General features: G+C 40.2%; 2 protein-coding genes across 5 annotated transcripts in view; one reads left to right on the top strand and one right to left on the bottom strand.

Annotated features, from left to right (window-relative positions):
• march4 (membrane-associated ring finger (C3HC4) 4) overlaps positions 1-26,281 on the bottom strand; it is a 48,944-nt gene that overhangs the window by 8,139 nt on the left and 14,524 nt on the right. For 2 of the 3 annotated variants that reach the window (XM_034185960.1, XM_034185961.1), the window contains 2 exons: positions 25,782-25,792; positions 13,902-14,355 (listed from right to left, as the gene is read on the bottom strand). In XM_034185960.1, the coding sequence (XP_034041851.1) occupies positions 13,902-14,339 (438 nt within the window). In that variant the 5' untranslated portion in view covers positions 14,340-14,355; positions 25,782-25,792. Of the gene's footprint in view, positions 1-13,901; positions 15,221-25,781; positions 25,793-26,281 lie in introns of those variants that run through there. The other variant, XM_034185959.1, reaches the window with a different exon arrangement.
• Positions 12,282-26,281, top strand: part of smarcal1 (SWI/SNF related, matrix associated, actin dependent regulator of chromatin, subfamily a-like 1) — a 40,175-nt gene continuing 26,175 nt past the window's right edge. The window contains exons 1-5 of one of the 2 annotated variants that reach the window (XM_034185953.1): positions 12,282-12,292; positions 15,854-15,858; positions 20,213-20,589; positions 20,666-21,008; positions 26,222-26,272. In XM_034185953.1, the coding sequence (XP_034041844.1) occupies positions 20,242-20,589; positions 20,666-21,008; positions 26,222-26,272 (742 nt within the window). In that variant the 5' untranslated portion in view covers positions 12,282-12,292; positions 15,854-15,858; positions 20,213-20,241. Of the gene's footprint in view, positions 12,293-15,853; positions 15,859-19,943; positions 20,590-20,665; positions 21,009-26,221; positions 26,273-26,281 lie in introns of those variants that run through there. The other variant, XM_034185952.1, reaches the window with a different exon arrangement.

The following is a 26,281-nucleotide window of genomic DNA, read 5'->3' as shown; positions in this document are numbered from 1 at the left end:
GTTTATGCTGTAGCCTAACTTTAACATGATTGATGAAACGATGCAAATTCGGGTAGGCCTATAGGCTACAGGTAGGCTATTTGCAGCTTGTAGAGTAGGGAGTAGGCCTATAAGAAATTATTATTGCTAGTCTAAGTACTTCTGTTCAGTCATAATTCTTGCATGCTTTGTTTTTTTTTTTTTTTTTTAATGGGATACGATACTCAGACTATGCTCTCTTTTTTTGTAGATTTAACAGTTTTTTAATGTGAGTCAGCTGTGGTTCATTCACTGTAAATCCATTTACATATTATGTCTGTAAAGTTATCTACTGTGCTGCTGTATTTTTTATAGGAATTCCCTGGTAACCACAGCTGTCAGCATTTTCCTGTAAAAACAACTGTTTTTTTACAGTGTGTGGCAGAGTGCACTGCACTCTGCACTAACTCCTGCACTGACTGCTGCTGCTGATATGAAGCAGCTCTTGTCCAGTAGCAGTTATGTGGCAACTCCTCTTTCAGGTCCAAGCACCCAGCGACAGGTCTGGGAGGGCCTTATTATATTTCTTCAGACTTTTCAGTCTGTTTCTGTACAAAAAAAAAAAAAGAAATTAACTATTTTAAACTGTTTTGAGATCTCCATAGTTGTTTTCCTCATCAACACACGGGCATTTCTGTGGAACTTTTGGGTTTTACTTAATTATAAAGTCCTGTATGCACAGAAATTTCCTCCTGTGGAGAAATGACTGACTGGCTGACATGAGGATCTGAGGAGCCAATGGAGACCCGTTTTTAATGTTTATTGTATGACTTCTTTATGCAATCCAGCCTGTTTTTCTTTCTCAGTGTAGTTTTATTAGCATTATTTTCAAATACAATCAGTTTGTTTTGTTGTTGTTGTTCAAAAACTCGATTTTTACTGGTATTTTTTTTTTTTACAAAAACATGTCTTGAACAGACAAGGGGGGCATCTTATAATCAGGGCCTTTTTATATTCGGACCAATAAGGTACAGTACAAGTCTTTTAAATGTGGGAGGAAACCAGAGCACCCAAAGGAAACATGCGCAAACACGGGGAGAACATGCAAACTCCACACAGAATGGCCACAGGTGGGAATCGAACCCATGACCTTCTTGCTGTGAGGCAACAGTGCCAACCACTAAGCCACTGTGCTGCCAAACCAAACTATGTAAATATTTTGGCCAACTGCACTCCAACAGCTCAACCACAAATTTATACCAGTAATGATTTGTAATATTCAGTGGCAGCTCTGTCTCATTTCAATCAGCTAGACAGCTCTTGTTTTGGAGTGGACAGCTAAATTAGATGTTCTACAAACAAACATATTTATAGTACTAAAGTACAAAAACATTTCAAACATGCAGCATAACACAATGTGGTATGTGTGTGTTGGTTCACGCTTGACTGTATACCTAACATGAAACTTAAAGCTATAGAGCCTTTCAAATTTCACAAAACTGAGAAAATTTAGTTTTTACCGAAATCCAAGGATTATGATGTTATTTTATTTTTGTAACATGTTGCAAAAATTACATCTCATTTTAACAAAGAGGACAAATTTATCTGGGGGGAAATTCCATAGTGAATATTGTCTTTTCCTTTATCGCCGTCATGCAGACTAGCTACAGGAGGGAGTGCGTGTGCGCATGCATGAGGTTTTGAGATTACCTGTGACCCATCTTACACTAACATCCATAAGATTTATTGTAAATCACTTTCAGATCTACCAAATGTTGGTCATACCATCTGATCTGTTGCATTTCTCCCCCTCAGGGGTTGAAATTCTAAATTGTTTCCAGACAGCAAGAATTTTGATGATATTGGCAGTGTCATAATATGAATCTCTTATCTAAATGCTAAGGAATGAAATCATAGTGGTGGCAAAGAAATTTTTTTATGCCAAATAGACTGCATTTATATAGCACTTTTCTATATGCATCAGAAGCTCGAAGCGCTTTACAATTATGCCTCACATTCACCCACTGACAGAGATGTCAGGGTGCTGCCGTGCAAGGCACTCACTACACACCGGGAGCAACTAGGGGGATAAAGGACCTTAAGGATGGAAAAAAAAATCAATCCACCGGGTGGCAGTTTAACACTGAATTATTTTGGACTGTTAAGTTTAGAGGATGCACACAAGAAATACTTAAACGCAGGATAAATGTGTCACCACACACATGGTGTTTAAAATTCATTCACATTTTAACCATGCATGTGTATTCAGTTCCATTTTCACTGTGGTGTGATGACTTCTCACAAAAGCTTTAAACATTTTAGACCACTGCCCTGCATGACCCAATAAACTGATTAAAGCTATACGTCTGTGGGTTCAGTGATGTCATCTTTCCCCCGCGGTATCACTCCAGCTCAAGTGACATTAATCATTTTCACAAAACTGTCCTGTGACCTTGACGACTCAGGATGTTAATGACTTCTTAAATGCCTATAATTTCACACAGACCTTGAGCACTGAAGTCTCTTGTGTGATATTTGAAAAATGTATAACTCAGCTACAGCAGTCTAATGGATGATGTTAATCATGTTATATATGCAGATATTTTAGTACTTGCATCAACTGTATTGATTTCACAGACTGTTATAGGGTGGGGATCCATCTCTAGGTACAGTAGCAGTGCAGTGCACCTTACACTTAGACATTTGGCAGACAATCACATTCACAAACTGATGACAGAAGCTTCTATGCAAGGTGTGCAGCAGGACTTCACTACCTTGCTCAAGGTGAGTTTGACAGATAGCTGGGATCAAACCCTTGACCCTATGGTTAAAGGACAACACATGCTACCCAACTGCACTGTTGAGACACTGTATATGTTCCCTGTGTCAGTCAGTCTATCTATCTGTCTATCTATCTTAGGGCTGCAACAAACGATTATTAGGATTATCGATTAATCTGATTGGGTTTCGACACGATTAATCGATTAATCGGATTAGCAGGGAATTTTTAAAAAATGTGCCAGGGAAACAATTTTTCTCTCCTTCCATCACTTTATTTAACAACAGATATTATTTGAAAACTTAAAATACTTGAAAATCAACAAATCGTCAAATGTCCCTTGGCTGTTGAAATATAAAATAATAAAGAATAAAACAGTTTATAATAAAGAACAAAAATAATTATTTCAAATGGCATTGCTTTATCAAAGTGCTGAGTTGCCATAAAACAACATTGAAACATATAAATGTTATAAAATATATGGTGAAAAAAGAGGTATTTTTGTTGCTGCAAATGAGCAATTAGCATAACCAGTTAACCATAAAACCTAAATCAAAAACTGTAGCCTGACTCATTATATGTGCAACATTCTCTGTATAACTTGTAAACTATGTGGTAATTTCACAATGACACATGTGACTCATGTCTCTTTCTCTAAAACTGTATTGTAGCATTATTAGTTATTATTACTATATTATTATTGCTATTATTATTAATATATAAATAAAAATACATTAAAAATATTATAATTTGCAATACATTTGACTCTTTTACGACAACAAACAATGAGCCATTAATTATTATACAGAAAACAAATGCACAAACATGCTGAAATGCCAGCAGCTTATTGCTAACTTTAACATTGAAAATATATAGACCTGCTAACGCGTTAGCATTAGCATAAAATACATTTATCAACTGTTTCAGAAGATCATAACAGGTCAATTTAACATAAAAAAGGTAAATATTCCTCACAGACATATGCTCTTTAGGGTTTTAGTGGGGAAAAATGAAGATAAAGCGAAATAAAACAAATGAAACCAACGAAGCAGCAGCTCGAAGCACTCCATTGGTTCAAGATTCAAAGCAAAGCTCGGTTGATTATATGGAAGAAACGAAACATTTGCGGTAAAACAAAGTTATTTAGCAACTAATCGATGACTAAATTAGTTGACAACTATTTAATCATCGATTTTAATCGATTAACTCGATTAGTATTCAGCTCTAATCTATCTATCTATCTATATGCACAGACAAGCAGCACACAGGTTGGCATCATGTTACAGTGAATATAATGTCAAAAAAGAAAGCTTTCCCTTGCACACAGCTGTCAGTCATCCATCTCACTTGACAGCGAAAACAGAAACATCAAAAAGTTGAAAACTGTTATACATACTGACATTTTCCTAACAGTGCTGTACAGGCAGTGGAGTTGAACAGAAATATTCATATGTGGTGGTTAAAAAAGAAAATTTTATTTAAGTTTGTAGAAACATATACACTGATGATAAAAGGTCCTTGGTTTTTTTTTTTCTTCTTCTTCTTCTTTGCCTGCCCTGCCTGGTCCGTGTGTTTGCAGCTGACATTTTTTTCTGACTTGTAAAAGAAAAAGAATGAAAGTGAAGCTTCTCTGTCTGGCTTTTTGGCTAAGTTGTAAATAAGACCTGGCATTTAATTGAGGTGGTGCACGTTTCAGCTGCTTTTCCTTTTTTTGTGAGGATAGGATCCTGAAAGGTTAGAATAGTGGGCATGTGACCTTAAAACCATGGGTTTAATTCCCAAACCAGACAGGAAAATCACTAAGGCCTTGAGCTATGTCATTAATCCCTAGTTGCTCCCTAAGTTGCTCCCGCTGAGCAGTTGAGTGCCTTGCAAACAGGCGTGCATGGTGCAAATCCATTTAGTGCATGTTTGAGCACACATTGCTATCTATAGAGTACATATTCTGAACAGTGGGCCCAAAGGGGCCAGATTAATGCTCCATATTATGCAAGGGTGTGTTGTGGGTGTTTTGTCAGCACAACATCAAACAATCACAATGTCACCTGTCATCCCCTTTAAATTGAAGTATGCAAGGCGTACAGTATTATGATGCTGACCAGATGTGGTGGGAAAGAGTTTTGGTAAGGAAACAAATCTGTACAGGCAGGGCAAGTACATGCACATGTGCACATTAAAAAACAGACACATAATGTTGGAAACTGCTTTGACAGGTGGAAAAATGCCTATCTGAATATTGCATTCTTTAACACATGTGTGAAGAGTGTCAGCTAGACTTTGAGATGGATACCACCAAGACTTATTGTATGAAGAACTTTTAAAGGTACAATAAGAGCTCTTGATCTATCTTTCATTGTTGTGCACTCTGTCTGTGCACTGTGACACAGTTGTGATCATTCTTTGTCTGTTATAAGGTTGGAATGTGTGATTGGTGTTTGCAACCTCATAAAAGAAAAGTATTGCTAAAATAAAAGTATATTATTTTTGTGTTCAGTTTGGTTCAGCATCACTGTGTGCAGAGTGGACATGTGTTGTGAAGCAAATTATGTCATGTAAATCTGAGTACTGCATATAAAGTCACTGCGCTAAACTTTATAAGTGCGCAGATGAGAGCAAATGCATTTGGTGTCAAAGGAAAATGGGTGCTGGCGTGACAGTGACAGTGACAAATGTGTTAGATGAAAACAAGTAACGCCAGTTGCATTGCACTGTGCACAGACAGGGCCTACTGTATTTTCAGGTGATCCATCTGGCTTTGACAAGTTTTGGGAAAGACCACTGGGCAATTTGTGTAGACTTTGCTGTTTAAATGGAAAAAGCATATTGTAACAAACTGTTACAATTAATTGCATGTTTTGCCATTTAAATAACCATTTTCTTTGTAACTGGTTGCCATAACTAGAATAAATAAATATGAATGCATCACATAAATACTATGAATCTCTTCAACTCAACAGAAAAGCTAAAATTGGTCATATGTTCCATGTTTAATTTACGAGCAGTATTCTCAGCCACACTTCATAAAGAGAAGAAACTGAACTCTTCATTAACCAGTATGAAAAAGACTTTCAAATCAATTACTCCTCAATCTTTGCATGGATTCAAGGACACTAGCAAAATTGTTATATTCTCTTCTATCCTGTGCCCTCAGCTTATTTAAATGCAGCCGTGTCATATGGACCTAAAAGCCTCACTATCCTTTTTGGGTACCAAAGTAAAGGAATCTGGGACTTTTGAAATTCAAATAAATGGTAAATGGAAATGGGCTGCATTTATATTTCGCTTTTCCATCAACATCAGACACTCAAAGTGCTTTAAAAATAATGCCCCACATTCACCCCGATGTGACGGTGCTGCCATACAAGGTGCCCACTACACACCAGGAGCAACTAGGGGATTAAGGACCTTGCCCAAGGGCCCTTAGTGATTTTCCAGTCAGGCTGGGATTTGAACTGAGGATCCTCTGGTCTCAAGCCCAACGCTTTAACCACTAGACCATCACCTCCCCTACTAGGCCATCAAGCCCCCTTCAAAGCAGGACATCCTTGGAAAGAGCTGCATTAATCAAAATGGAATTGAACAAAAGCCCACAGTGAAAGAAAAATAAATTCATCAAAAATCTTCTCGTATAATAAAGTGCTTGGACCCTCGAAGCTGAGGTATTGAGTTGTCCCATCAACACATCATAGCAGGGAGAGACAGAGACAACAGTCAGCCTCCAGACCATGTCCTCGCCATCATTGTCCTGACGTCTGACAGACGGCAGGGCACTACAGGACACAAGAAGGGGGGGGGGGGGGGGGGGGAGGAAGTAGGAGAAGGCTGATACGGGAGAAAAAAGCCCATCTACAGATGGTCGTGGTGGGAGTGTATTGGCAGGAGCACCAGAACACTTCTGCCATGTCCAGTGGGACTCGAACCACTCACTGTGACAGTCCCGATTGGAGCCAAGAGTTGAGACCATGATCCAAGGCTGGAGAAAGAGCAAAAATGTGGGGCAACAAATGTGGCATTGCAGCCCACACAACCAGACCGCGACAAGTAAATGTCATATTATTAGTCAAACAGCAGCATTCATTCACGTGGAACAAAAAGCCATCATAGAAGCGTGCCCTACGTGTTTAATTGAGTTTAATTGTGTTTGCTGTATTATTTCATTTCACTGTGACACACACTCCATCCCATTGTATCTTTTCGCAATATAAAAGCTGAACCACTGGCAACATATATAATGACATGAAACTAAATTAGAGAAAGGTCGTCCACATTACTTAGGGGCATCGAATCGATACAGCTGAACATCATTAAGGTGAGGTGCAGACTGTGGGATAATAAACTGGCTCCCTAGGACATGAAATAGAAGCTAATTTTGTCACTGACAATCAGCCCAAAAGCCTTTTTCACTCATCTGAAAAATATCTTCATTGTATGCATTCAACAAGTTAGATGGAACCGCTGATGCAATTTCAGATTCATTTAACGATTCCTCATAAAGCGTACGCTGGCAGACACTCGGCTCACCGCTTATTTTACAGGAACGATCAGGCCGACAGCGACAGTTAATAAAGAATAACTAGGCTTTATAATTTAATGTTTATGACTTCACACCTGCTGTCTACAGGCTTCTGCAAGGCCAAAATATCTGGCTAACCCATATAACTTATTTATGTCCTATTCCCAACTAATGGCAAAGACGCCATTATGCATGAACGTAGGGAGACGAGGATTGATACTTAACTTGACCCCTTGAGGATCCTCATTGGGCTGCCGAGTGCATTATCGGTGTAATGATTTGGGAGCAGCAAGGATTCCCAACGCACGGATGGAGCTTGGATGGGGATGGTACAAGCGTCCACCCCCAAAGGGAGCTTCAGCGTAACAGTCTGTGACATTTTAGCAAAAGATCCCTCGCACAGGGGAATTATAACGTTGCTTTTCTCTCCTTCTTTTTTATTTCTAAATTCTACCAGTCGGGGTAGTTCATGGTTATTTCCTCACTATGATCTGAAGATGCAGCAGAGGGATTTCTCTCGGTTGAGTTTTTCACCGATGAGGTCAAGAACAAGTCTGGAAGTGCAACCTTGAATAAATCAAAGACTCTGTGCATGCGAGCCGGAGACTTTCTGTAAAGGCGCTCACTCACCTTTCATTTAAAAGAATTGAGAGCAAACAGACTGAAATGTATATCAAGGTAACTATATATATATATATATATATATATATATATATATATATATATATATATATATATATATATATATATATATGTGTGTGTGTATATGTGTGTGTGTGTGTGTGTGAATAAAAATTAGATGAATATCCTGAATTTGTGTTACTTCATCTTTTATCAGCTCAGCACTTCATTCCTACTGTCTGGATACAGTTTAACTCCAGTAGAGTTGCACTGATTTGACAGAAGACGATGTGACTCCTCTAAGTGTGCCGCCAATAAAACCACACCAAAGAAACCAACATCAACTCGATTGGCCCGGATTACACAGACATACGTATTAAACAATTTCATGTTGTATTCATCAAATCATGAAAGGCCGCCTTTCATGTGGAACTTGAGGAAAACCGCCTCTCGCTCCGAGATGCGTCGCAGCCTTTTGGGATGGAAGTGTTTTGGAAGTGGACTGTCAGATCAGATACAGGCTGCCTCGCTTTACGTGACATCCCCGACGCGAAGGCAGAATAGAGGATAACTTGTGTCCGCGTCACCTCTATCATGCAGTGGACACGTGCACAGTCCACTCATCTCTCTTTTTCCGTCGGCGCTGCATTCTCCTTGTACCCGTTTACACCTCAGCAGATCCATATCTGGATTCCACCCAAACCAACAGCAGGGGCGACAGGAAAAGGAAGGCTGGTGATAGATAAGAACTTGCATAATGAAAAGATGGCACGAAATCAAGTGCTATTGAATAGTCTGAGGAAAGCATCGAAGAGATGAGATGGAGGAGGCTGGGGGAAATACTGCAAATTTTAACATTGCTACTTTGTATGCATTACAGAGCCTGCTGCCTATCTGTGGAGAGGTTTTTTTTTTCAAGAAATAACAAGAATGAGGCCTGATCTCCCAATATCATAAACTGGCCCCACGTCAGTAATAATTAGAACATCTGATCTCAGAGGTGGAATGATGCACAAAATTGCCGCTGGAGTAATTAGTTGGTGAAACAAAGAGATTACTGTCTATACAGAAAGCAATGACCATGAAATGATACCGTAAATGTGCTGCCTGGGTGGGGAAAAAAGCAACATGGAAAAGAAGGAGGAAAAAAACAAAAAAAACAAAACAAACATGTTTTATACTACATCATGCTTCTTTTTTATTACCTCTTCACTGTAAATGCCCTCATTTCCCACCTTGGGTTGGAGGAATCTCAGATGGGACACAAGGATTTGTGAACTCTGAAGTTCACAAAATTAGAAGAGCACATGTACATGTTTACTAGACAATCAAAGTTCATTTAAAACATGCATATATTCGTATATACAATACTAGTGTATACTGTACAGTAGTAGCCAGTCAACCAGTATTGATCAGTATGTCTGGTATTTATCTTGTTTATTTATATTGCATAGTATTTTTCTTTTTTTACTTTTGCATTTGCTACTCTGTGTGCTTCTTACCCTGTGTTCTGCTATACAATGCTGCTGGAAAATCAATTTCCTGAGGGAGTCTTCCCAAGGGATCAATAACGTTATATCTAATCTAATGTAATCTACCATGTTTAATTAATTTAAACATGTAAAATTAATTTTTGCCAAAAAATAAAATCACTTTATCCTTTGATGTGTGTTTGCATGCTTGTGTACATGTGTGATTGTATGCGTGTGCGTGTTTGCATGCATGTGGATGTGCGTGCATCCATATGTGCGTGCATGTGTGCTTCAGGCATTTGTGTGTATGTATGAATGCGTGTGTTTGTGTGTGCATGTATGCATGCATGCAAGTGTGCATGCATGTGTGTATCTACACTTGTGTTTGGGCTGGGGGCAGCGCAGCTTTCTTATAGGTGGCAGGCGGAGGGCTCCAAGTAAAAAAAAAAAAGCAATGCTAAAATACCCTCAGCCGTATGAGCGTTGTGTTCTTTATAATTTGCATTTGTTTAATTAAATATTAAGATCCTGTTGTCTTACATACAATTTCTACATATTCAATAAAGCCCCTCTATAAATCAATCAAAAACAAGATTTATGTTTTAACAGCGTCTGCAAGAGGCTTTGCGTGTGCATGTACATGAGCTTTTGACAAAAGCGGAAGTTATGCAAATCAAGGAATATTTGTAGATCACCCTCTGTGCATTTGCTGGTATTAATGAGACAAATTTAACTCCATAGTCGAGGTGGGCGGATCAATCCTAATATCGATAATATTGATACCAACGCTGGTATTGATATTGAACGATCCTCATGTAAAAAGATCGATACCCAAGCTTTTTTCTCTCCCGCACGCACTGAGTGCTGCGCACGCAGATTCATCAAAGTCTACTCTCTGTCTGTAAGAGCAGCGCTGCGCTGTGTCACACAACACGGAGCAGCACACCCTTGTATTGTGGTTTGTCAGCCCTCTACCTCAGGAGATTTTGTTTTAAGTTGTGTTGAGTGATATTTTTTTAAACAAAAATGTTGATTGTGATAATATTTTATTGTCACGTACAATGTCTGGCAAAATTCTATCGGCAATAGTGGGCCTGTATTTACTTGGTATCGGATCAATACCAAAATTCCCGGTATCGCCCACCCATACTCCATAGGAAGTTAGCTTTGATTTAGCGGAAGTTAGTGTGCATGCTAACACCACAAAATGTGTTATCAGGTTACAAAAAGAGCATTTTCAGTTTCAGAAGTGTTTATTTCTCACTATCTTCTACATAATACATGACAAAGAGGATATATTTACACACAAATGAAACAGAGTTTTACAGCTAGCTACCAGCCTGTGACGTCACCATGCTAATGCCACAGAATGTGTTATCAGGTTACAAAAAGAGCATTTTCAGTTTCAGAAGTGTTTATTTCTCACTATCTTCTACATAATACATGACAAAGAGGATATATTTACACACAAACGAAACAGAGTTTTGCAGCTAGCTACCGGCCTGTGACGTCACCATGCTAACGCCACAAAATGTGTTATCAGGTTACAAAAAGAGTGTTTTCAGTTTCAGAAGTGTTTATTTCTCACTATCTTCTACATAATACATGACAAAGAGGATATATTTACACACAAACGAAACAGAGTTTTGCAGCTAGCTACCAGCCTGTGACATCACCATGCTAATGTCCACGAAATACGTTCAGAGGGGTTATTAGGTTCCAAAAATGGCGTTTTCGGTTTTAGAAGTATTTATATAAACACAAAGCAAAGCGGTTTTGAAGAGACCAGTATCTGACATCACGCTGCAGCTCTACTCTGATTGGCTGCCATCTCCTGCCACTCAAAACAAAGCAGAAACAGATTGAAACAGAATGTGACATTTTAACCTCTTAAAATATGTCAAGGTTAGTCATCTTTGAACTTTCCAAGGTCTGTGTCCCAAGAATGTTCCCTGTGAATTTGAAGACTGTGGCAGTAAAAGAACTGGACTTATGCTGAGCACAGACAGACAGACAGCTGGATGGACACCAGGTTTTTGCAATACCCAATGATCATTTGTTTGCCTCAAGTAAAAATTGTGAATCACTGCTTTCAAACAACATAGCTAATGTGTCCACAGTCTATGTGCTTCCTCCAGCAGTATCATCTGATAGTATCTGTCACAGATACTCATCTAACTGATGAGGCAAAATCTGACTGAAGTGTGACGTCATCACAGATCACCTTCAAAACAAGCAAACAGTACACTTCTCTTCTGTTCTGCATGTTTTTTTTTTCTTATTTCCAGATGGTGCATGTGAGCAGCGAAGCAAAAGGCATAATTAGATTTATTTTTTCATCGCATGGAGCGTTTCTATAGGTATTCACAGCCATTGGCTGTAATGAGTTGCGACCACATCACTGTGCCAACCATCAGCACAAGGTCTTTCATTATCCTCCCACTGCTATAGCTGTCTTTTCAAGCTTCATAAAGTGATGAGTGCAGGATGCAGTGGGGATCCCTGCAGAGAGCACTCCATCAGCAGTGTGGGTGCCCTCACAAGACACTGGGAGGGCATTTTGTCAGAAGGAAAGACCTTGACCAGTGAAGTCAAATATACGAGGAGTGATTCTACTCGGAACCACACTCTGAAAAACTGTCAATGTGCTTTTAACTTTTTATGTTAAATGTAATAAATGTTCCACAATTCTCTGTTCATGGAGAAACCACCCGCCTGTCAATGAAGCTCAGATCTGAAACAGGTCATTTTAGATGTCTGTGACATATGTCACAGAAATCCGTAACTGGACATGCCACAATATGTCTGACAGAGAATGATAAGCTATTACATCACTCCTGCACTCTATCTCTTCAAAAAGGTGGCATGACCAACCTGATCTCACGGCAAGTCGTGATTCAGCAGCACAAAATATGCATTAATTTATTGGTTGTGATATTGTGACAAAAAGTGCCTCATTTTGTCACGGCAGCACGAATTCATTCTAATACATTCCATGATGGCTGCACAAAATTAAAAGTGATGCGGGGCGGGTCGAAGGTGGTTATGGTTAGGGTGGGGGGAAAGAGTAAGATTAGGTTATGGTTGAGGTTAGGGTCAGGGTAGGACTGGGCTGGGCATGACATATTGCACCTCTTCTATTTAAAGTGGTCATATTAGTCAGTGTTATTGACATAGAATTTAAAATATGTTCAGAAATGAGTCCAAAAAAACCAAAACCCAATATTGTTTAATATATTTAATAAAATGTCCAGTTAGGGACCCCCCCCCCCCCCCCAAAAAAAAATGGGGAGTGGAAATGCAGATATAAAATGTATTCATGAGAATTCTTGGCACCATTTGAAGAATTTGCAGTAAATAATCGCTTTTACATCCAGTTTTCTTGAAACAAGTCAGGGGATGTATAAAAGAGCATTTCCAAGTCACTGGATGACTTAATTTACAATCATTACAAAACACAATCTGTGTGGTACTGTATGGAAAATCAGTGTGGAGTGGAAAGATCACAAAAACTGAGTGACTGTACAAGAAGAAAACTAGTGAGGGAAGCCACCAAGACACCCATGACCAATCTGAAGGAATGACCAGCTTCTGCGAATGTGACTGGAGAATAGTGTACCTTTTGTCACATCAACGGTTATTAATAATTATTATTCATGGTGCGGTACAGAAAATTCCAGATATTGCCAGAAGGCACATGGGAGACGATTTCAGGTTTTTCTTGCATATCGTTGAGCTGTAACATAATGCAAACAGAAGGCTTCACTATGCTTTTTTTGTGTCTCCGTCATGAAGCACCAAATTATTCTTTTGAAAAAGGTGATGGGCCATTTTAATTTTCAATAGGCAACCAGGTAGGGGTCAATTGAAGAATTATGAGGGGCCAAAAATCCAATCATATTGAAAACTATACCACATTATTTGTCTGATCATAAAGATTCCAAAAAGGTATAATTTGTTCTGGAGTTATGGGGTAAAAACAGCAAGAATGGTAACAAAGGTCAATTTCTTTACAATTATGCCTCACATTCACCCCGATGTCAGGGTGCTGCCATACAAGGTGCTCACTACACACCGGGAGCAATAGGGGATTAAAGGTCTTGCCCAAGGGCCCTTAGTGATTTTCCAGTCAGGTGGGTACTTGAACCCATGATCTTCTGGACTCAAGCCCAACACTTTAGCCACTAGACCATCACCTCCCCTAGGTAGACCCAAAGGGTGTGTCTCACTGAGACAACAAAAAGTCCAGATATGGACTTCTGTTACATATGTCGCAAGAGTCTAAAATGAACTCTTGGCTTAGAGCTGTAGAATTTCTCCATGCACTGACACAGAATTGCAGGACTTTGCAGATGGTGAAGGTGCAACTCCAGTAAAAAAGTAAATAAAAAACAAATTGTGCACAGTAGCTCATTAACGTTTCAGCAACAGATGGCAGTTTCAATTCTAATAGAAACATCCACTCCTTCAAACCTTCAGGAAGAGGTTCTCCGCACAGCCCATCTTCCAGTGGAGAGATAGATTTTAACATGCAGTGGCGCGTTGTGGTTCTACTCACGTGTTCTGGTCCCTGGAAGCAGATCCTGCACACTGGCGTCCTGAAGCCGCTCTCCGTGTAGCTGGTGAGGGAGAACCTCTCCTCCAGTTTGCCCTTTGAGCAGTCATCCGACGAGCTGCTGCAGCCGCGCAGGGCCGCTGACAGCTCAGCCGCATCCACCCAGCCCGCCCCGGGTCGCTCTCCGCCCGGCAGGGGCCCGGTACCTCCAGCTACGGGCGCGCCGTTCCGCTCCCCGGCGTGCTGGTTATGGCCCCGCGGTAAGGTGTTGTTATTGTCGTGGACGGTGACGCCCGTGTCATGGCTGTCCGTGGCGTGGCTGCTCATGGGGATCAGTGTTGGTAGCGAAGTTGGGGGTGCCAGTGGCCCGAGCAGGAGCACCCTGAGGTCACCGAGCAGGACGCAGCAGCGGCTCTTCAGCATGCCCCGGCTGCGCAGCATGGACGGGCCAAAATAACAATATAAAAATAAATCAAGGTGCTGGAAGAAAACAGCGTGCACTGTACGTGCACCCCTCATAAACAAACACCTCTTCACACGTCAAAAAGGTTTGATCACTTTTTTTAAATGACTATTTTCCACAGAGCGCGAAAAACATTAATCCGATTTGTGCAAACAAGTGTCTGAAGCCATTAAGTTCAAGAAATGGAGCTCAGATTAGATTGAATATTACTCCATGTCCACTGTAATTCCCCGGCCTTAGAGTCTGCAAACAATCCAGGCATATGTAGGCTTCTTTTCCCCACTGATTTACCTGCGATCGACAGGAGCCCACAGTGGGGTTGACACGAAACGAAACGTCAGCGCTCAATTTTAAAAACGACAAAATTCCAACATCAGCGAAAGCCACGTCAGCTTGTCTGCGTCTATGATTTCCAGGTAAGTCGCTCGATGGCGTGTTTTTAGGGGAAATCAAATCTCTTACCTGGCGAGATGCACCGATTCATACACGACTCCCGATTTCAAGGTTTTGGGTTTTTTTCGTTTTCTTTTTTGCTTTGTTTTTGTTTTGTGTTAGATCTCCATCCAGACTGCAGGTCGTTGATAAGTCTCCGCGCAGCTTATATCGCAAATGTGCGTCCGATCAAGAAGCCAAAACCCTTTAAATCCGGCCGGTAAAATCACATCCATGGCGGCGTGGAGTCGGACTGTCCTGGTCCGTGTCAACGCGTCCGTGCAGCCGGTTTGTTGTGCGGCGCTGATCCGGTGCTGCAGCTTCAGCACCATGATTCCTGGGACAGCTCCCAGACTCTGCACGTCACCGCCGCACAGTGATGAAAGCAACCAACACAACCCAACTATGCATCCATCCATCTGTGAATCACTCACACACTATTGTATATTCATGAATACTTATATGAACACAAATAAATCTCTGTATGCTCTCTATAATTGAACTCTCCATAACAGGAAATTCATTATGACACTTTGAACACGTTTACAGTAAACGTATTTGTGCAATGCAACATTAATTGCTACAAATATTCTTTAATACCCATACACATAACATCAATAAGTGGTGCAAATGGACTGTATTGATTCCACGGAAAATTAATGGTCAACCAGTGAAATTGACATATCTGGGACACTATATTAACTCTGTTACTGTTAATCGTATCTATCATACTATATAACTCAGTGGCGGTGCCGGGGGGGGGGGCTTGGGGGGGGGCTTAAGCCCCTCAATAATGAGCCAAGCCCCCCCTCAGCCCCCCCAATAATCCTGCCAATAATATGAATAGCGACTGACATATTTGTGGCTCTCAACTGCAGTTTTGCGCTGAGAATGTCTCAACACTGCGTAACTGAGCAAAGTGATGAATGTATGTGTTCGGTGGTCCATCAATGCTGAATCACCCTTCACAAACAGAATTTTCAGTTTTGCAAATAAACATTTATTTTTAAAAACCCACACACAAGTTACAAATCAGAAATTTGTGTTTGTGGATCAAAAGCACGTGTACAAATCAAAGGATATTTGTAAATCACCCTCTGTGCATTTGCAAGTATTAATGAGACAAATTTAACTCCATACTCCAAAAATTTAGGTTTCCTAAATATTTATTACGACCACTCTTAAAACTTCACTTATCTTTATAATTTTTATTACTGGTACATTTTAGAATTGATTTTGATGAGATATACTATTATGTACAGGAACATATCACAATTATCTGGGACTACTTTTTGCGCAGGAATTCATCAAGCACGGTCGACCGCAGCCACGCACTAACACAGATATACAGAGCTGTATATCGTTGTTCAGCAATCATTCTAAGTGATGTGTGTGCATTGATACCACATTTTAGAGGAGCACGGGTGACTAAAACATATACCTTGGTATTTATAAAGCAATTTACTATATATTGTTCATTTCGACGGCATTTTGTGGAGCCCCTCCAATTTTTACCCCAGCTCCCCCTCAGCCCCCCCAACAAAAATTTCCTGGCGCCGCTACTGATATTACTTGTAGTTGCTGCACTCACTTCTGTAATGATTTTGATCATGGAGTTACAACAAGATTAAAACATGCTGACATTTAACTACTACAAGTATAAATAAAATTTTAAATGCACCCAAACTCATATGACATTCATTAAAGCACACAGTCTGACTTAAATCTGACGATAAATACAAAATCATGCGCATTTTTGTTCACTTGAATGTACAGTTGGAAGCTAAATGCAGTCATATCACAAATTTGATCAGACTGCAGTACAGAACACTGTTTTTATTTACATAATGCAATGTCTAAATCAATTCAATTTGTAGTATATTTGGGGTGCTTTCTTTTTGTATGTCATCTTCTTTACCGTATGGATGCTATGTTATTTAAATTTCATAATCAAGAGCTTTCAGACATAAAGATAGACAGTAGGTGTCCCACTTTATATGTGGGCAGCCCATCAAAAATGTGATCCTTAATACCAGTCAGCAAATTCAATGCTCAGTTTGAACACAGTTGAAAATGAGAGGCATCAGAGGGCTGATGGATAACCTGCCCAATCTACACCACAATATAAATGTACAAGTAAATATACATATGTCTGTATGACATTGTATCACTTCTGTGTGACTACACGATGAAGTCATTCATATCAATCAATCACAAATATTTTGCTGATTGATATAGATCATCTATCTAGGCTTTTGGTTGTTGAGGTGTTAAAAAAAGGTAATTTTTTTAGACTTTTCCTTGACCTTGACCTTTGGCCAAGCCACTCCAATATTCCCACCAAGTTTGATCCATCTATAGCTTCTTGAATGGCGAGACATGCAAAACAAACAAACAACAAAACATTAACAAGAAAAATGTTTTCCTTGACCTTCTCTCTCTCTCTCTCTCTCTCTCTCTCTCTCTCTCTCTCTCTCTATATATATATATATATGGTTGTCAAAGTGCAATCCCTTGTCAATGGCGTGGAACCTGTGAAATGACAGTGGGGGTCCATGTGTGGCACGTGTCCGCTGCAGTAACCATGAAGGCCCAACAGGAACCCTAAACACAAGACAACTAACGGGGCTCTGGTGAAACAAGAAGTCCTCAGTGGTGGATCATGTGAATGGGGCAGCAGGTCCTCAGACCCGATCATCTGGGATTTCTCAGTCATTGAACCAGGCTAAGAATCTGTCAACCTACGCACAGACGTCTCTGGATCAACCCTGGTTATATATTTTCTAAGCTGCACTTCAAGCCCACAAGTCTTTCCATGACTGGCAAAAGTGACAGGGGCAGGACTGAAAAAAAAAAACCCTGAAATGGACTGTCCAGAGAAATTAATCAAGATCTTGAGGCTTGTCCATGATGATGTCTGCCAAAGTTCTGGTAAATGGCACAAAACAGAAGCCTTCAGTGCTCAATCAGGAGTAAAGTCGGGCTTCTTCATCACCCCTCCACTCTTTATCACCTCTGTGGCAACAATTCTCTACCTGATCAAGGAAAAGGTGCCACGATTAATTGACAATGTGTACACAATGAATAGAAAAACTCTTCAACCTGAGATGACTGAGATCCAAGAAGAAAATCACCACCACTTCACTCCTGGGCTGTCAGTGTGCCGAAGACAGCAGCATGAGCGATTCCACCAATGTTACCTGATAAGTATCCTCCACATCTGGTGGGAAGACTACCGTACCAACATCAGTGCCCTGGCTGAACCCAAACTCCAGAACGTCATGTCGATCATCATCAAGAACCACACACACATACCGCTAGAATGGACAATAGCCGACTTCCCGAGCAAAGGAAAATGGTCCAGAGGAGGGCAGTAGAAACATTACAAAGACCTCCAGAAACACAATCTCAAGAGCTGCTCGATCGACTGGAAGACCTGAGAAGAACAAATGAGGAACCAAGCCAGTTGGCGAGCAATAAGTCACATGGGAATGTAAATTTTCCCAAAAAAATGATAACAAACAACACAGAGAAGAAAGAGGAAGGAGAGAGAGCAAGAACCTGACCAGCAGAAGCTTCCTGCAGCAACGACATGCAGCATCAGTCAGAAACAGTGCACATCAAGACTGGGCCTGCTCAGTTATCTCCGTGTCCACCATCCTGTCTGGGAATTGGTCAAGAGACAATCTTCCTTGTCACTGAGGGGAATATATATATATATATATATATATATATATATATATATATATATATATATATATATATATATTCCAACAGGTTTGAAGGACACCTGTCCAGTGAACACCCTGCTATTGCCACCTCACTGATACATAGTGAAAAAGTAAACTAAAGAAAAGAAATATGAGAAATATAGAGAAGCAGTGCACAAAAACACACACAGGGGAGATAAACTAATTGGCTGATCAGGACAGCTGCAGTGGCTTCATTGAATAATTTAACTAAACATACGTGTACCCAGACTGCAGCAGGAGCAAACCACATTTGTGTCTGTCAGGCCTGAAGTAGTCATGGAGTGAGCTTTGAAGGCCTGCCAGCAATCAGCTGACACATTGCAATTCTCAGTCCTGCTGCTTTTCTCTTCTGGCAATTAACTGGTTCTCATGTAACATCTTCTGTGCAAAATGACCACCTTTTTAGACACCTACATTCAATCCACTCAAGGTGATTGTTTATGCATGTTAGATACAGACTATGACAAAAATGAATACATAAAAAAGTGTGTGTTTATATATATATATATATATATATATATATAGTCTGCAAGTCTACATAACAAGGAGAATGGGCACAAGTGGTCTTGAATCAGGAACCTTCTAATTTGAAAGTGCATTAACCAGTTGGCCATCATGCTGGCCATTGTAAATGTATGTCAAAAATGTAAAATATATATAGCATTATTATATCTACTAATATAATATCCAGTCATAAGGTGTGAGGTGGGGTATACCCTGGACAGGGCACTGTTCTGTCGCGGGGCTAATATAATATAATATAATATAATATAATATAATATAAAATAAATTTGAAGATAACATATACAATGTAATATGTATATAGTATTAATTTATTTATTCATACCTTTTCTATCCCTGTTTATTCCAGTTAAGGGTCACGGCGGGCAGGAGCCTACTGCAGTAATCATTGGCTGAGAGCCAGTCAATTTAGAGTCACCAAGTCACCTAAACTGCATGTCTTTGGAAGTGGGAGAATTTAATATATGGTATTATGAACATTTTCCTAGAACCTTTTGAATTAAAACTAAATGTCTACACTTCGATCACCTGTTCATTGTGTCATTCCAACTGGGGTGTGTGTGTACACTGTGTGTGTGTGTACATTGTTGGGCCACAATGGAACAAGCTTTTTTTGTTGTTACCCTGTGTTTTATGTATTTATGTGTTTAGTTAATACATTTTTATTGTTTTATGCATGTTTACATTCTATACGAAAAAAATTCATTCAACCAATTAATCACTCAATCAGGGGCAAAATGACCCCCCCCCCCCCATTTTTTTCTCACGTCCAAATACTTATGGTCCTGGCGCCTGTCTTGGGCTTGTTTTCAGGGTTTCTCAGAGGTGGATGCTTGTTTCTATTGTGAGATCTGGCAACACAGCAGACTTTCAAACAGTTAGCGGGCTGCTAACCAGCTGTTCGTTCTCACTCTCTCATTCATTAGAAGATCTTTTAGATTATTGTCAGCTCACATTTCTTTTGACCTGTCACCCGTGTGCATGTAATACCTACCACGTTTGATGTACTTCTTGTAAGTAGCAGGCCAGTAATTGACGTGTGGTTAGCATGCTACCATTAGCTACGTTGAGGCTAAGTTAGTGCGCGCTGTGAAAACTGCTGATGGTCACATGGGGATCCGATGGATCGTTGAACTGTGAAACAGACTGCTAGCGTTAGCCAGCAGTTACGAACATGTCTAAACAGCTGACTGCGGAGCAGCAGAGAAAGATTGAGGAGAACAGAAGGAGAGCTTTGGAGAGGAGAGCACAGAGACTCGGCCAGACCTCAGCGGGCTCCAGTGGTGCTTCAGAGTCCTCAAAACCGACGGAGACCTCAGAACCTGTCGCCTCCTGCCATGACAGAAAACCACCAGATTCAGCTTCTGGACGAAAAGTATTTGTGCCACCCTTTAAAAAAGGCCTACAAAGTTTTGAGAAGCAACAAAACCAAGACTCAAAACTCCAGCAGGTACCTGCCACTGGGACCCAACGTGGTCCTTCCTGTCACAGTAGTCTACAGAACTCTGCAACTTCAAGACAGGTGAGATCTGGCCTTGATTATTTGCTGTGGATGGAAAATAATTTTCTTAATGTTGTGTACCTTTTTTTCCTGCTAGGTTCAACCTGATAACTCGGTTCCTCAGTCAAAATGTCAACACCTGAGTGCCCACAACCTGTCTGATGGAGGTGGTTTGGGTTCAACAGCTGCTCAGTCCAACCATAAGTCCTCCTCCAGTAGTGATATCACCTCATTCTACAAGCAGGCTGGTAAACCCACCCAAAATCCAGCCGCACAGCTTCCCTCAAACTTTTCACCTGTGAACTCTGTGTCTGCCAAAAAGCCTACTATCTCCGTGAGAGGAACCTGTGTGCATCATACAGAGGGCCGCTTCAGGGTGGAAGTGGCCTACCATGCAGAGCTTATTGCAGTGTTTAAATCCATCCCATCCAGAAACTTTGGTGAGCATCCAGTATTATGGTGCAAACATTCCAACACCTTCTGAGAAAATCTTCAAAAATCCATTTTGATTCTATGGTAAAACTAGCAGTCTGTACTTTGACTTCTCAATTTTAGGTTTCCCATTTAAAAAAAAAAAAAAAAAAAAAAAAAAAAATGGAGGGCCTCTTTCATTACATTTTTTCTGAAATTAGCAGGACAAGCAGTGGATTAATGTCGGTCAGTGGATAGCTGCAAAATTTCCAACAGAAACTGCAAAAACTGCATATTTAGTGCTGAAATTTTGGGTTCTAATGGATACGGGTAAGGACTAGGAAACCTATTTTGGGCTAACATTTAATTTGCACTATGACTATAACACAAAATATTTATGCTTGCAAGCCTTCAGTTGATGACATTGGTTGTTGACATTTTAAAATAGAAATCAGTGTTTTCACACCACAACCAGTCAAATGCAAAAATAAATAAATAAATTAAACTGCCATTAGTAGAAAATGCCAGGTTTTGGCTATTTGCAAATATGAAGCATGCAGACACTTGTGTATGATTTGTGAATGTTTTATGATGGTAGCAGGTTACAAAAGTACAAAGAGGTTATTGATATGGTACTGTACTCTGCCACTTGGTACAGCATCCACGAATAAACCACTGTGATTGTACAGCACCCAATAACAAACCACTGTGATCCTACAGCGTCCAATAAGAAACCGCCACGATCGTAGGTATCCAGTAACAAACTGTCATGATCGTTTGCTACCCAATAACAAACTGCTGGGACTATCGCAAGATAAAGAGGGACATGGTGGCGTCAATGCTCAGGAGGCAACTGAGGAATTTCAAGATCAAATTTAGGGTTAGGATTATGCATTGACCACCTTGAAAGCAATTTGCAGTTTCCGTACAGATGCAAAGATTTACACAAATTCATCACACTCTCGTAGACACACAGACTTTTCCCCAACAAAATATGCAGTTAAATACTTATTCAACTGAGTATTTCATCAATTGAATAAGTGTGTTATTAACTTTATAATTTGATTGCTGCATTATTTATCAAGTACAATTGACAGGTTCAAGCTTCCTGGCTGCATTTGCATTTATAAATGGAATATGTCTGAGGATGTAAGATGAAATCCTGTGGTTAGTCTTTTTCATTGATGAAAACTTTTTTTTTTTTTCAAAATGGACAGAAGAGTTGACTAAACCTGTCTTTAAAAAAAGTCCTTTTTAGTTTATTTCACATTATGAGAGAAGTTTCCCTTGATCTGATTCCTTAGCATTTTTGAGCTCAACTGATCACAGATCATCACTGTAAATCGGTGCGATAACTGAGTCTCCGCCTTTGACCGTCAACTTTTATTTCAAATTGTTATTCCTGGTACGATTCTCTTTAGCTCAGTCTGACTTTTCTACCATGCAAACCCAGCTCATCGGGCCACAGACTAATCGAGCTGGAATTTTGAATTTCCATTCAAGTTTTCCAAAGAAAGCAGAAATGTTGAAATTGGGTTAAAACAGCAAAACGCTACTCCTCCAATGACGACATCAGGAAGGTTGGTTCATGAACCGATATGACTTTGAGGCCAGTGTTATCCTTTGGGTGGAATTCAAGAGGAAGAGAGTGCATTATTCTCAGTGGTACAGGTACTTACAAACTGCTTTTTAACAGATTGAAATAAATAGATCGATTGTTTTAGGAATTTATTTTTATTTTTTGTCTTTGCTAAGCTTTCTGGCTGATAGATCAGTTTGCAACCTTATCACATCAGTAGGACAAGCAAAAGAATAAAAAGATGTCCTGTGCTTGTCAGTATAAATGTGCTGCGCAATGTGGTAAACTCAGTTTTTCCACATTGTGCAAGTCCTGTGCTTGCACTGTGTTGACTGTTCAGAATAAAAAATTAACATACAGAAGTGCAGATATTCAGTCTTGGGGGGGAGTGACAACTATCAGCAAGATCAAAAACCTGTGTAACTGATCATACACACAATGAAAGCAACATGTACAACTACCCACTGGCCAAAGGTTTAGAAGTATTCTGTGTGCAAAAAGAAAGGAACAAAAATCTGTCATCATTATTGCAAGTTTTCTAATGTATTTAACCAAAAAGAGTTCTGATGCGTAACCTTTCTGGAAGCAGCCAGTCTGCTCTGTGTGAGCCTGATCCCATCAGATGTCAAAAGCTCTGTAAGCAATCAACAATCAATCAACATTTATTTATAAAGCGCTTTACAGCACCGACTGGTGTCCAAAGTGCTTAACATTAAAAACACAAATTTACAAAAATAAAACACATATAAAATAAAAAAAAATAAAATAAAATTTTAAAACAACACATTAAAAAAGAACATAAAAATAACAACATGTCACCTCCCCACTAAGTGTTAAAAGCCAGTTTAAATAAATAAGTCTTTAACGTATTTAAAAAGTGCTAGGTCAGGAATAGTACGTAACTCAAGAGGTAGCTCATTCCACAGTCTAAGGCCAGCTACCGCAAAAGCATGATCACCCCAGCGTTTATATCTTGACCTTGGAACATCTAAGTAAAGCTGGCCAGACGCCCTTAATGTCCTACTGTAGGTGCGCAAAGTTAAAAATTTCAGACAAGTAGGGAGGTGCAAGGCCATAAATAGCTTTAAAAACAAACATTAAAATTTTAAAATCAATTCTAAAACGAACTGGAAGCCAGTGGAGTGAGTACAGGATGGGAGCAATATGCTCACGTCTAAAAGTGTTTGTCAAAAGACGAGCAGCAGCATTCTGCACCAACTGGAGACGTGCAAGAGACGACTGATTAATGCCCGAATAAAGTGCATTACAATAATCAAGTCTGGAGCTGATGAAAGCATGAATGGCCGTCTCAAGATCACGTCTACTGAGAAAGTGCTTTATTTTAGCCAAAAGGCGAAGTTGGAAAAAACTAGCTTTGACAACAGAATTTATCTGTTGATCGAACCTCAAACAGCTGTCGAATATCACTCCCAAATTCTTGACAGCTGGTTTTACATAGTTAGCCAAAGCACCAAAATTTGGTGTTACCACATTTGGTATGCCAGTGTGCTCAAACACCATGATTTCAGTTTTACCATCATTCAGGTAAAGGAAGTTTCGGGACAACCACTGCTTTACATCACGAATACAATTAAATAATGATGACAAAGCATCACTCCCATTAGTCCTCACAGGCAGATAGATTTGCAGATCATCTGCATAACAATGAAAGGACAGGTTGTGCTGGGTTATAATTGACCCCAATGGCAGAATGTACAAAGAAAATAGAATCGGCCCAAGGACAGATTCCTGCGGCACTCCACAGCACAGAGGAGTTGATGAGGAAAGGTCCCCAATCATGACAGAAAAGCTCCTTTCAGCCAAACCACTCTAGTGCAGTACCATGAATGCCAATAAAATGTTCCAACCGGGAAACAAGTACTGTGTGATCCACAGTATCAAAGGCTGCTGTGAGGTCCAACAGAACCAGCACAGCAGGATTCCCTGCATCCACTGACAGAGTAATATCATTATGAACTTTTAAAAGTGCTGACTCAGTGCTGTGTCGCGATCTAAACCCAGACTGGAATTTTTCAAGGATGAGATTGTCTTCTAAAAATGATTGTAACTGTAAAAAGACAACCTTTTCTAAAACCTTAGATAGAAATGGCAGATGAGACACAGGTCTAAAATTGGATAAAACTGATGAGTCCAGGTGAGGTTTTTTAAGAAGAGGTCGAACCACAGCATGTTTAAAAGCAGCTGGAACAGACCCTGATCTAAGACAAGCATTGATAAAAGTTAGGAGACCCGCCCCAACAGTATTAAAAACCTCCTTCAGCACCTTAGCTGGAACAACATCAAAAGGACAACTTGTAGATTTTATGTGTTTTACATCAGCGAGAGATGCAAAAGAATTGGGCTCAAACTGTTCGAGCACAGCAGAATGTGCACGAGGAGCAGACAATTCAACATTACAGCTCTGATCAGCATTCTGTCTGACTGATGAAACCTTATCAATAAAAAACTGAAGAAACTCACAGGTTGTGGTTGTAGCGTCCATCAAAACAGAGGTGTGTGGATTTACAACTGAGTTTATAGTCTGAAATAACACACTGAGACGATGACAACTGCTCGAAATAATATGAGACAGATATTGTGCTTTTGCCTCCTTCACAGCCTTCTCATAGTCAGTTAGACTGTCCCTCAGAAAACCCAGAGACACCTGTAGTTTGTCCTTTTTCCATTTTCTCTCCGCCCGTCTGCAGCGTTGCCTGAGGGCACGGGTCGTGGCATTTAACCAGGGGTTGGATTTTGATTTCCTGGATTTGCAGCGCATCGGTGCAACAGAGTCCAAAATTACTGTGCATGTAGAGTGGAAAGAAGAGAGGATGTTATCTGGGAGTAATGGAGAAACCAGTCCATTCATGGCATAAAACTGAGAGTCCATGAAGGCAGCAGCAAAGTCCCCCGCTGTCGAGGAGGTGACCAAACAGCGGCGAGAGACAGGAACAAGTGGCTTACTAGCAGATGGAGGAGCAATAAATTCAAAAATAACAGGAAAGTGATCTGAAATAGCAATGTCTGATATGTCCTTAAGTGAAACTGAGAGCCCAAAAGAAATAAGCAGGTCCAAGGTGTGTCCAAGATTATGTGTTGGTCCATCCACAACTTGTGTTAGACCAAAAGAGTTCAGGAGGCTTTTAAAATCATCAGCCAGCTGATTAGAAGGACAACAGATATGAATATTAAAATCACCACAGACCAAAAATTTGTCATATTTTGGGATAAAATCTGCCAGAAACTCAAACTCCTGAATAAAATCCTTATTAAATTTTGGTGGACGATAAACAACAGCACAGAGCACAGGACAGTCGAACTCCATCACAAACAACTGAAGTTCAAAAGTGGAGGAGACATTAGAAGGTAAATTCGGCAAGCAGTGTGGGACCTGGTTAGTTCTTGGATGGGAGATGTCTTTGGAACACTAGTGTGTGTGTGTGTGTGCTTCTCCAGATAAAACTGGAGTTGTGTTAGGAAGGTGGAAATCTTGTGCAGAATACCAATGCAGATTTGGCTGTATCTGCTGTGGCAACCCCGATCAAAACGAGAGCAGCCAGAGGGACAGTGGCATGCTCGACCTCTCTGGATGTGTATGACTGTGTCACTGGCTGAAACCACTCATTTCTTTATGGGATAATAAAGCATTCTGTCGTACTTTAGATCCTGCAGCAAAGATGTGGAGCTTCAGCCTGCAGGACTATCAGCAGCTAAGTATGCACT

The sequence above is a fragment of the Thalassophryne amazonica genome, chromosome 14 (assembly GCF_902500255.1).
Source record: "Thalassophryne amazonica chromosome 14, fThaAma1.1, whole genome shotgun sequence".
Classification (NCBI taxonomy): domain Eukaryota; kingdom Metazoa; phylum Chordata; class Actinopteri; order Batrachoidiformes; family Batrachoididae; genus Thalassophryne; species Thalassophryne amazonica.
The sequence above is the reverse complement of the archived record's forward strand: the minus strand, read 5'-3'. Positions and strand labels throughout refer to the sequence as shown.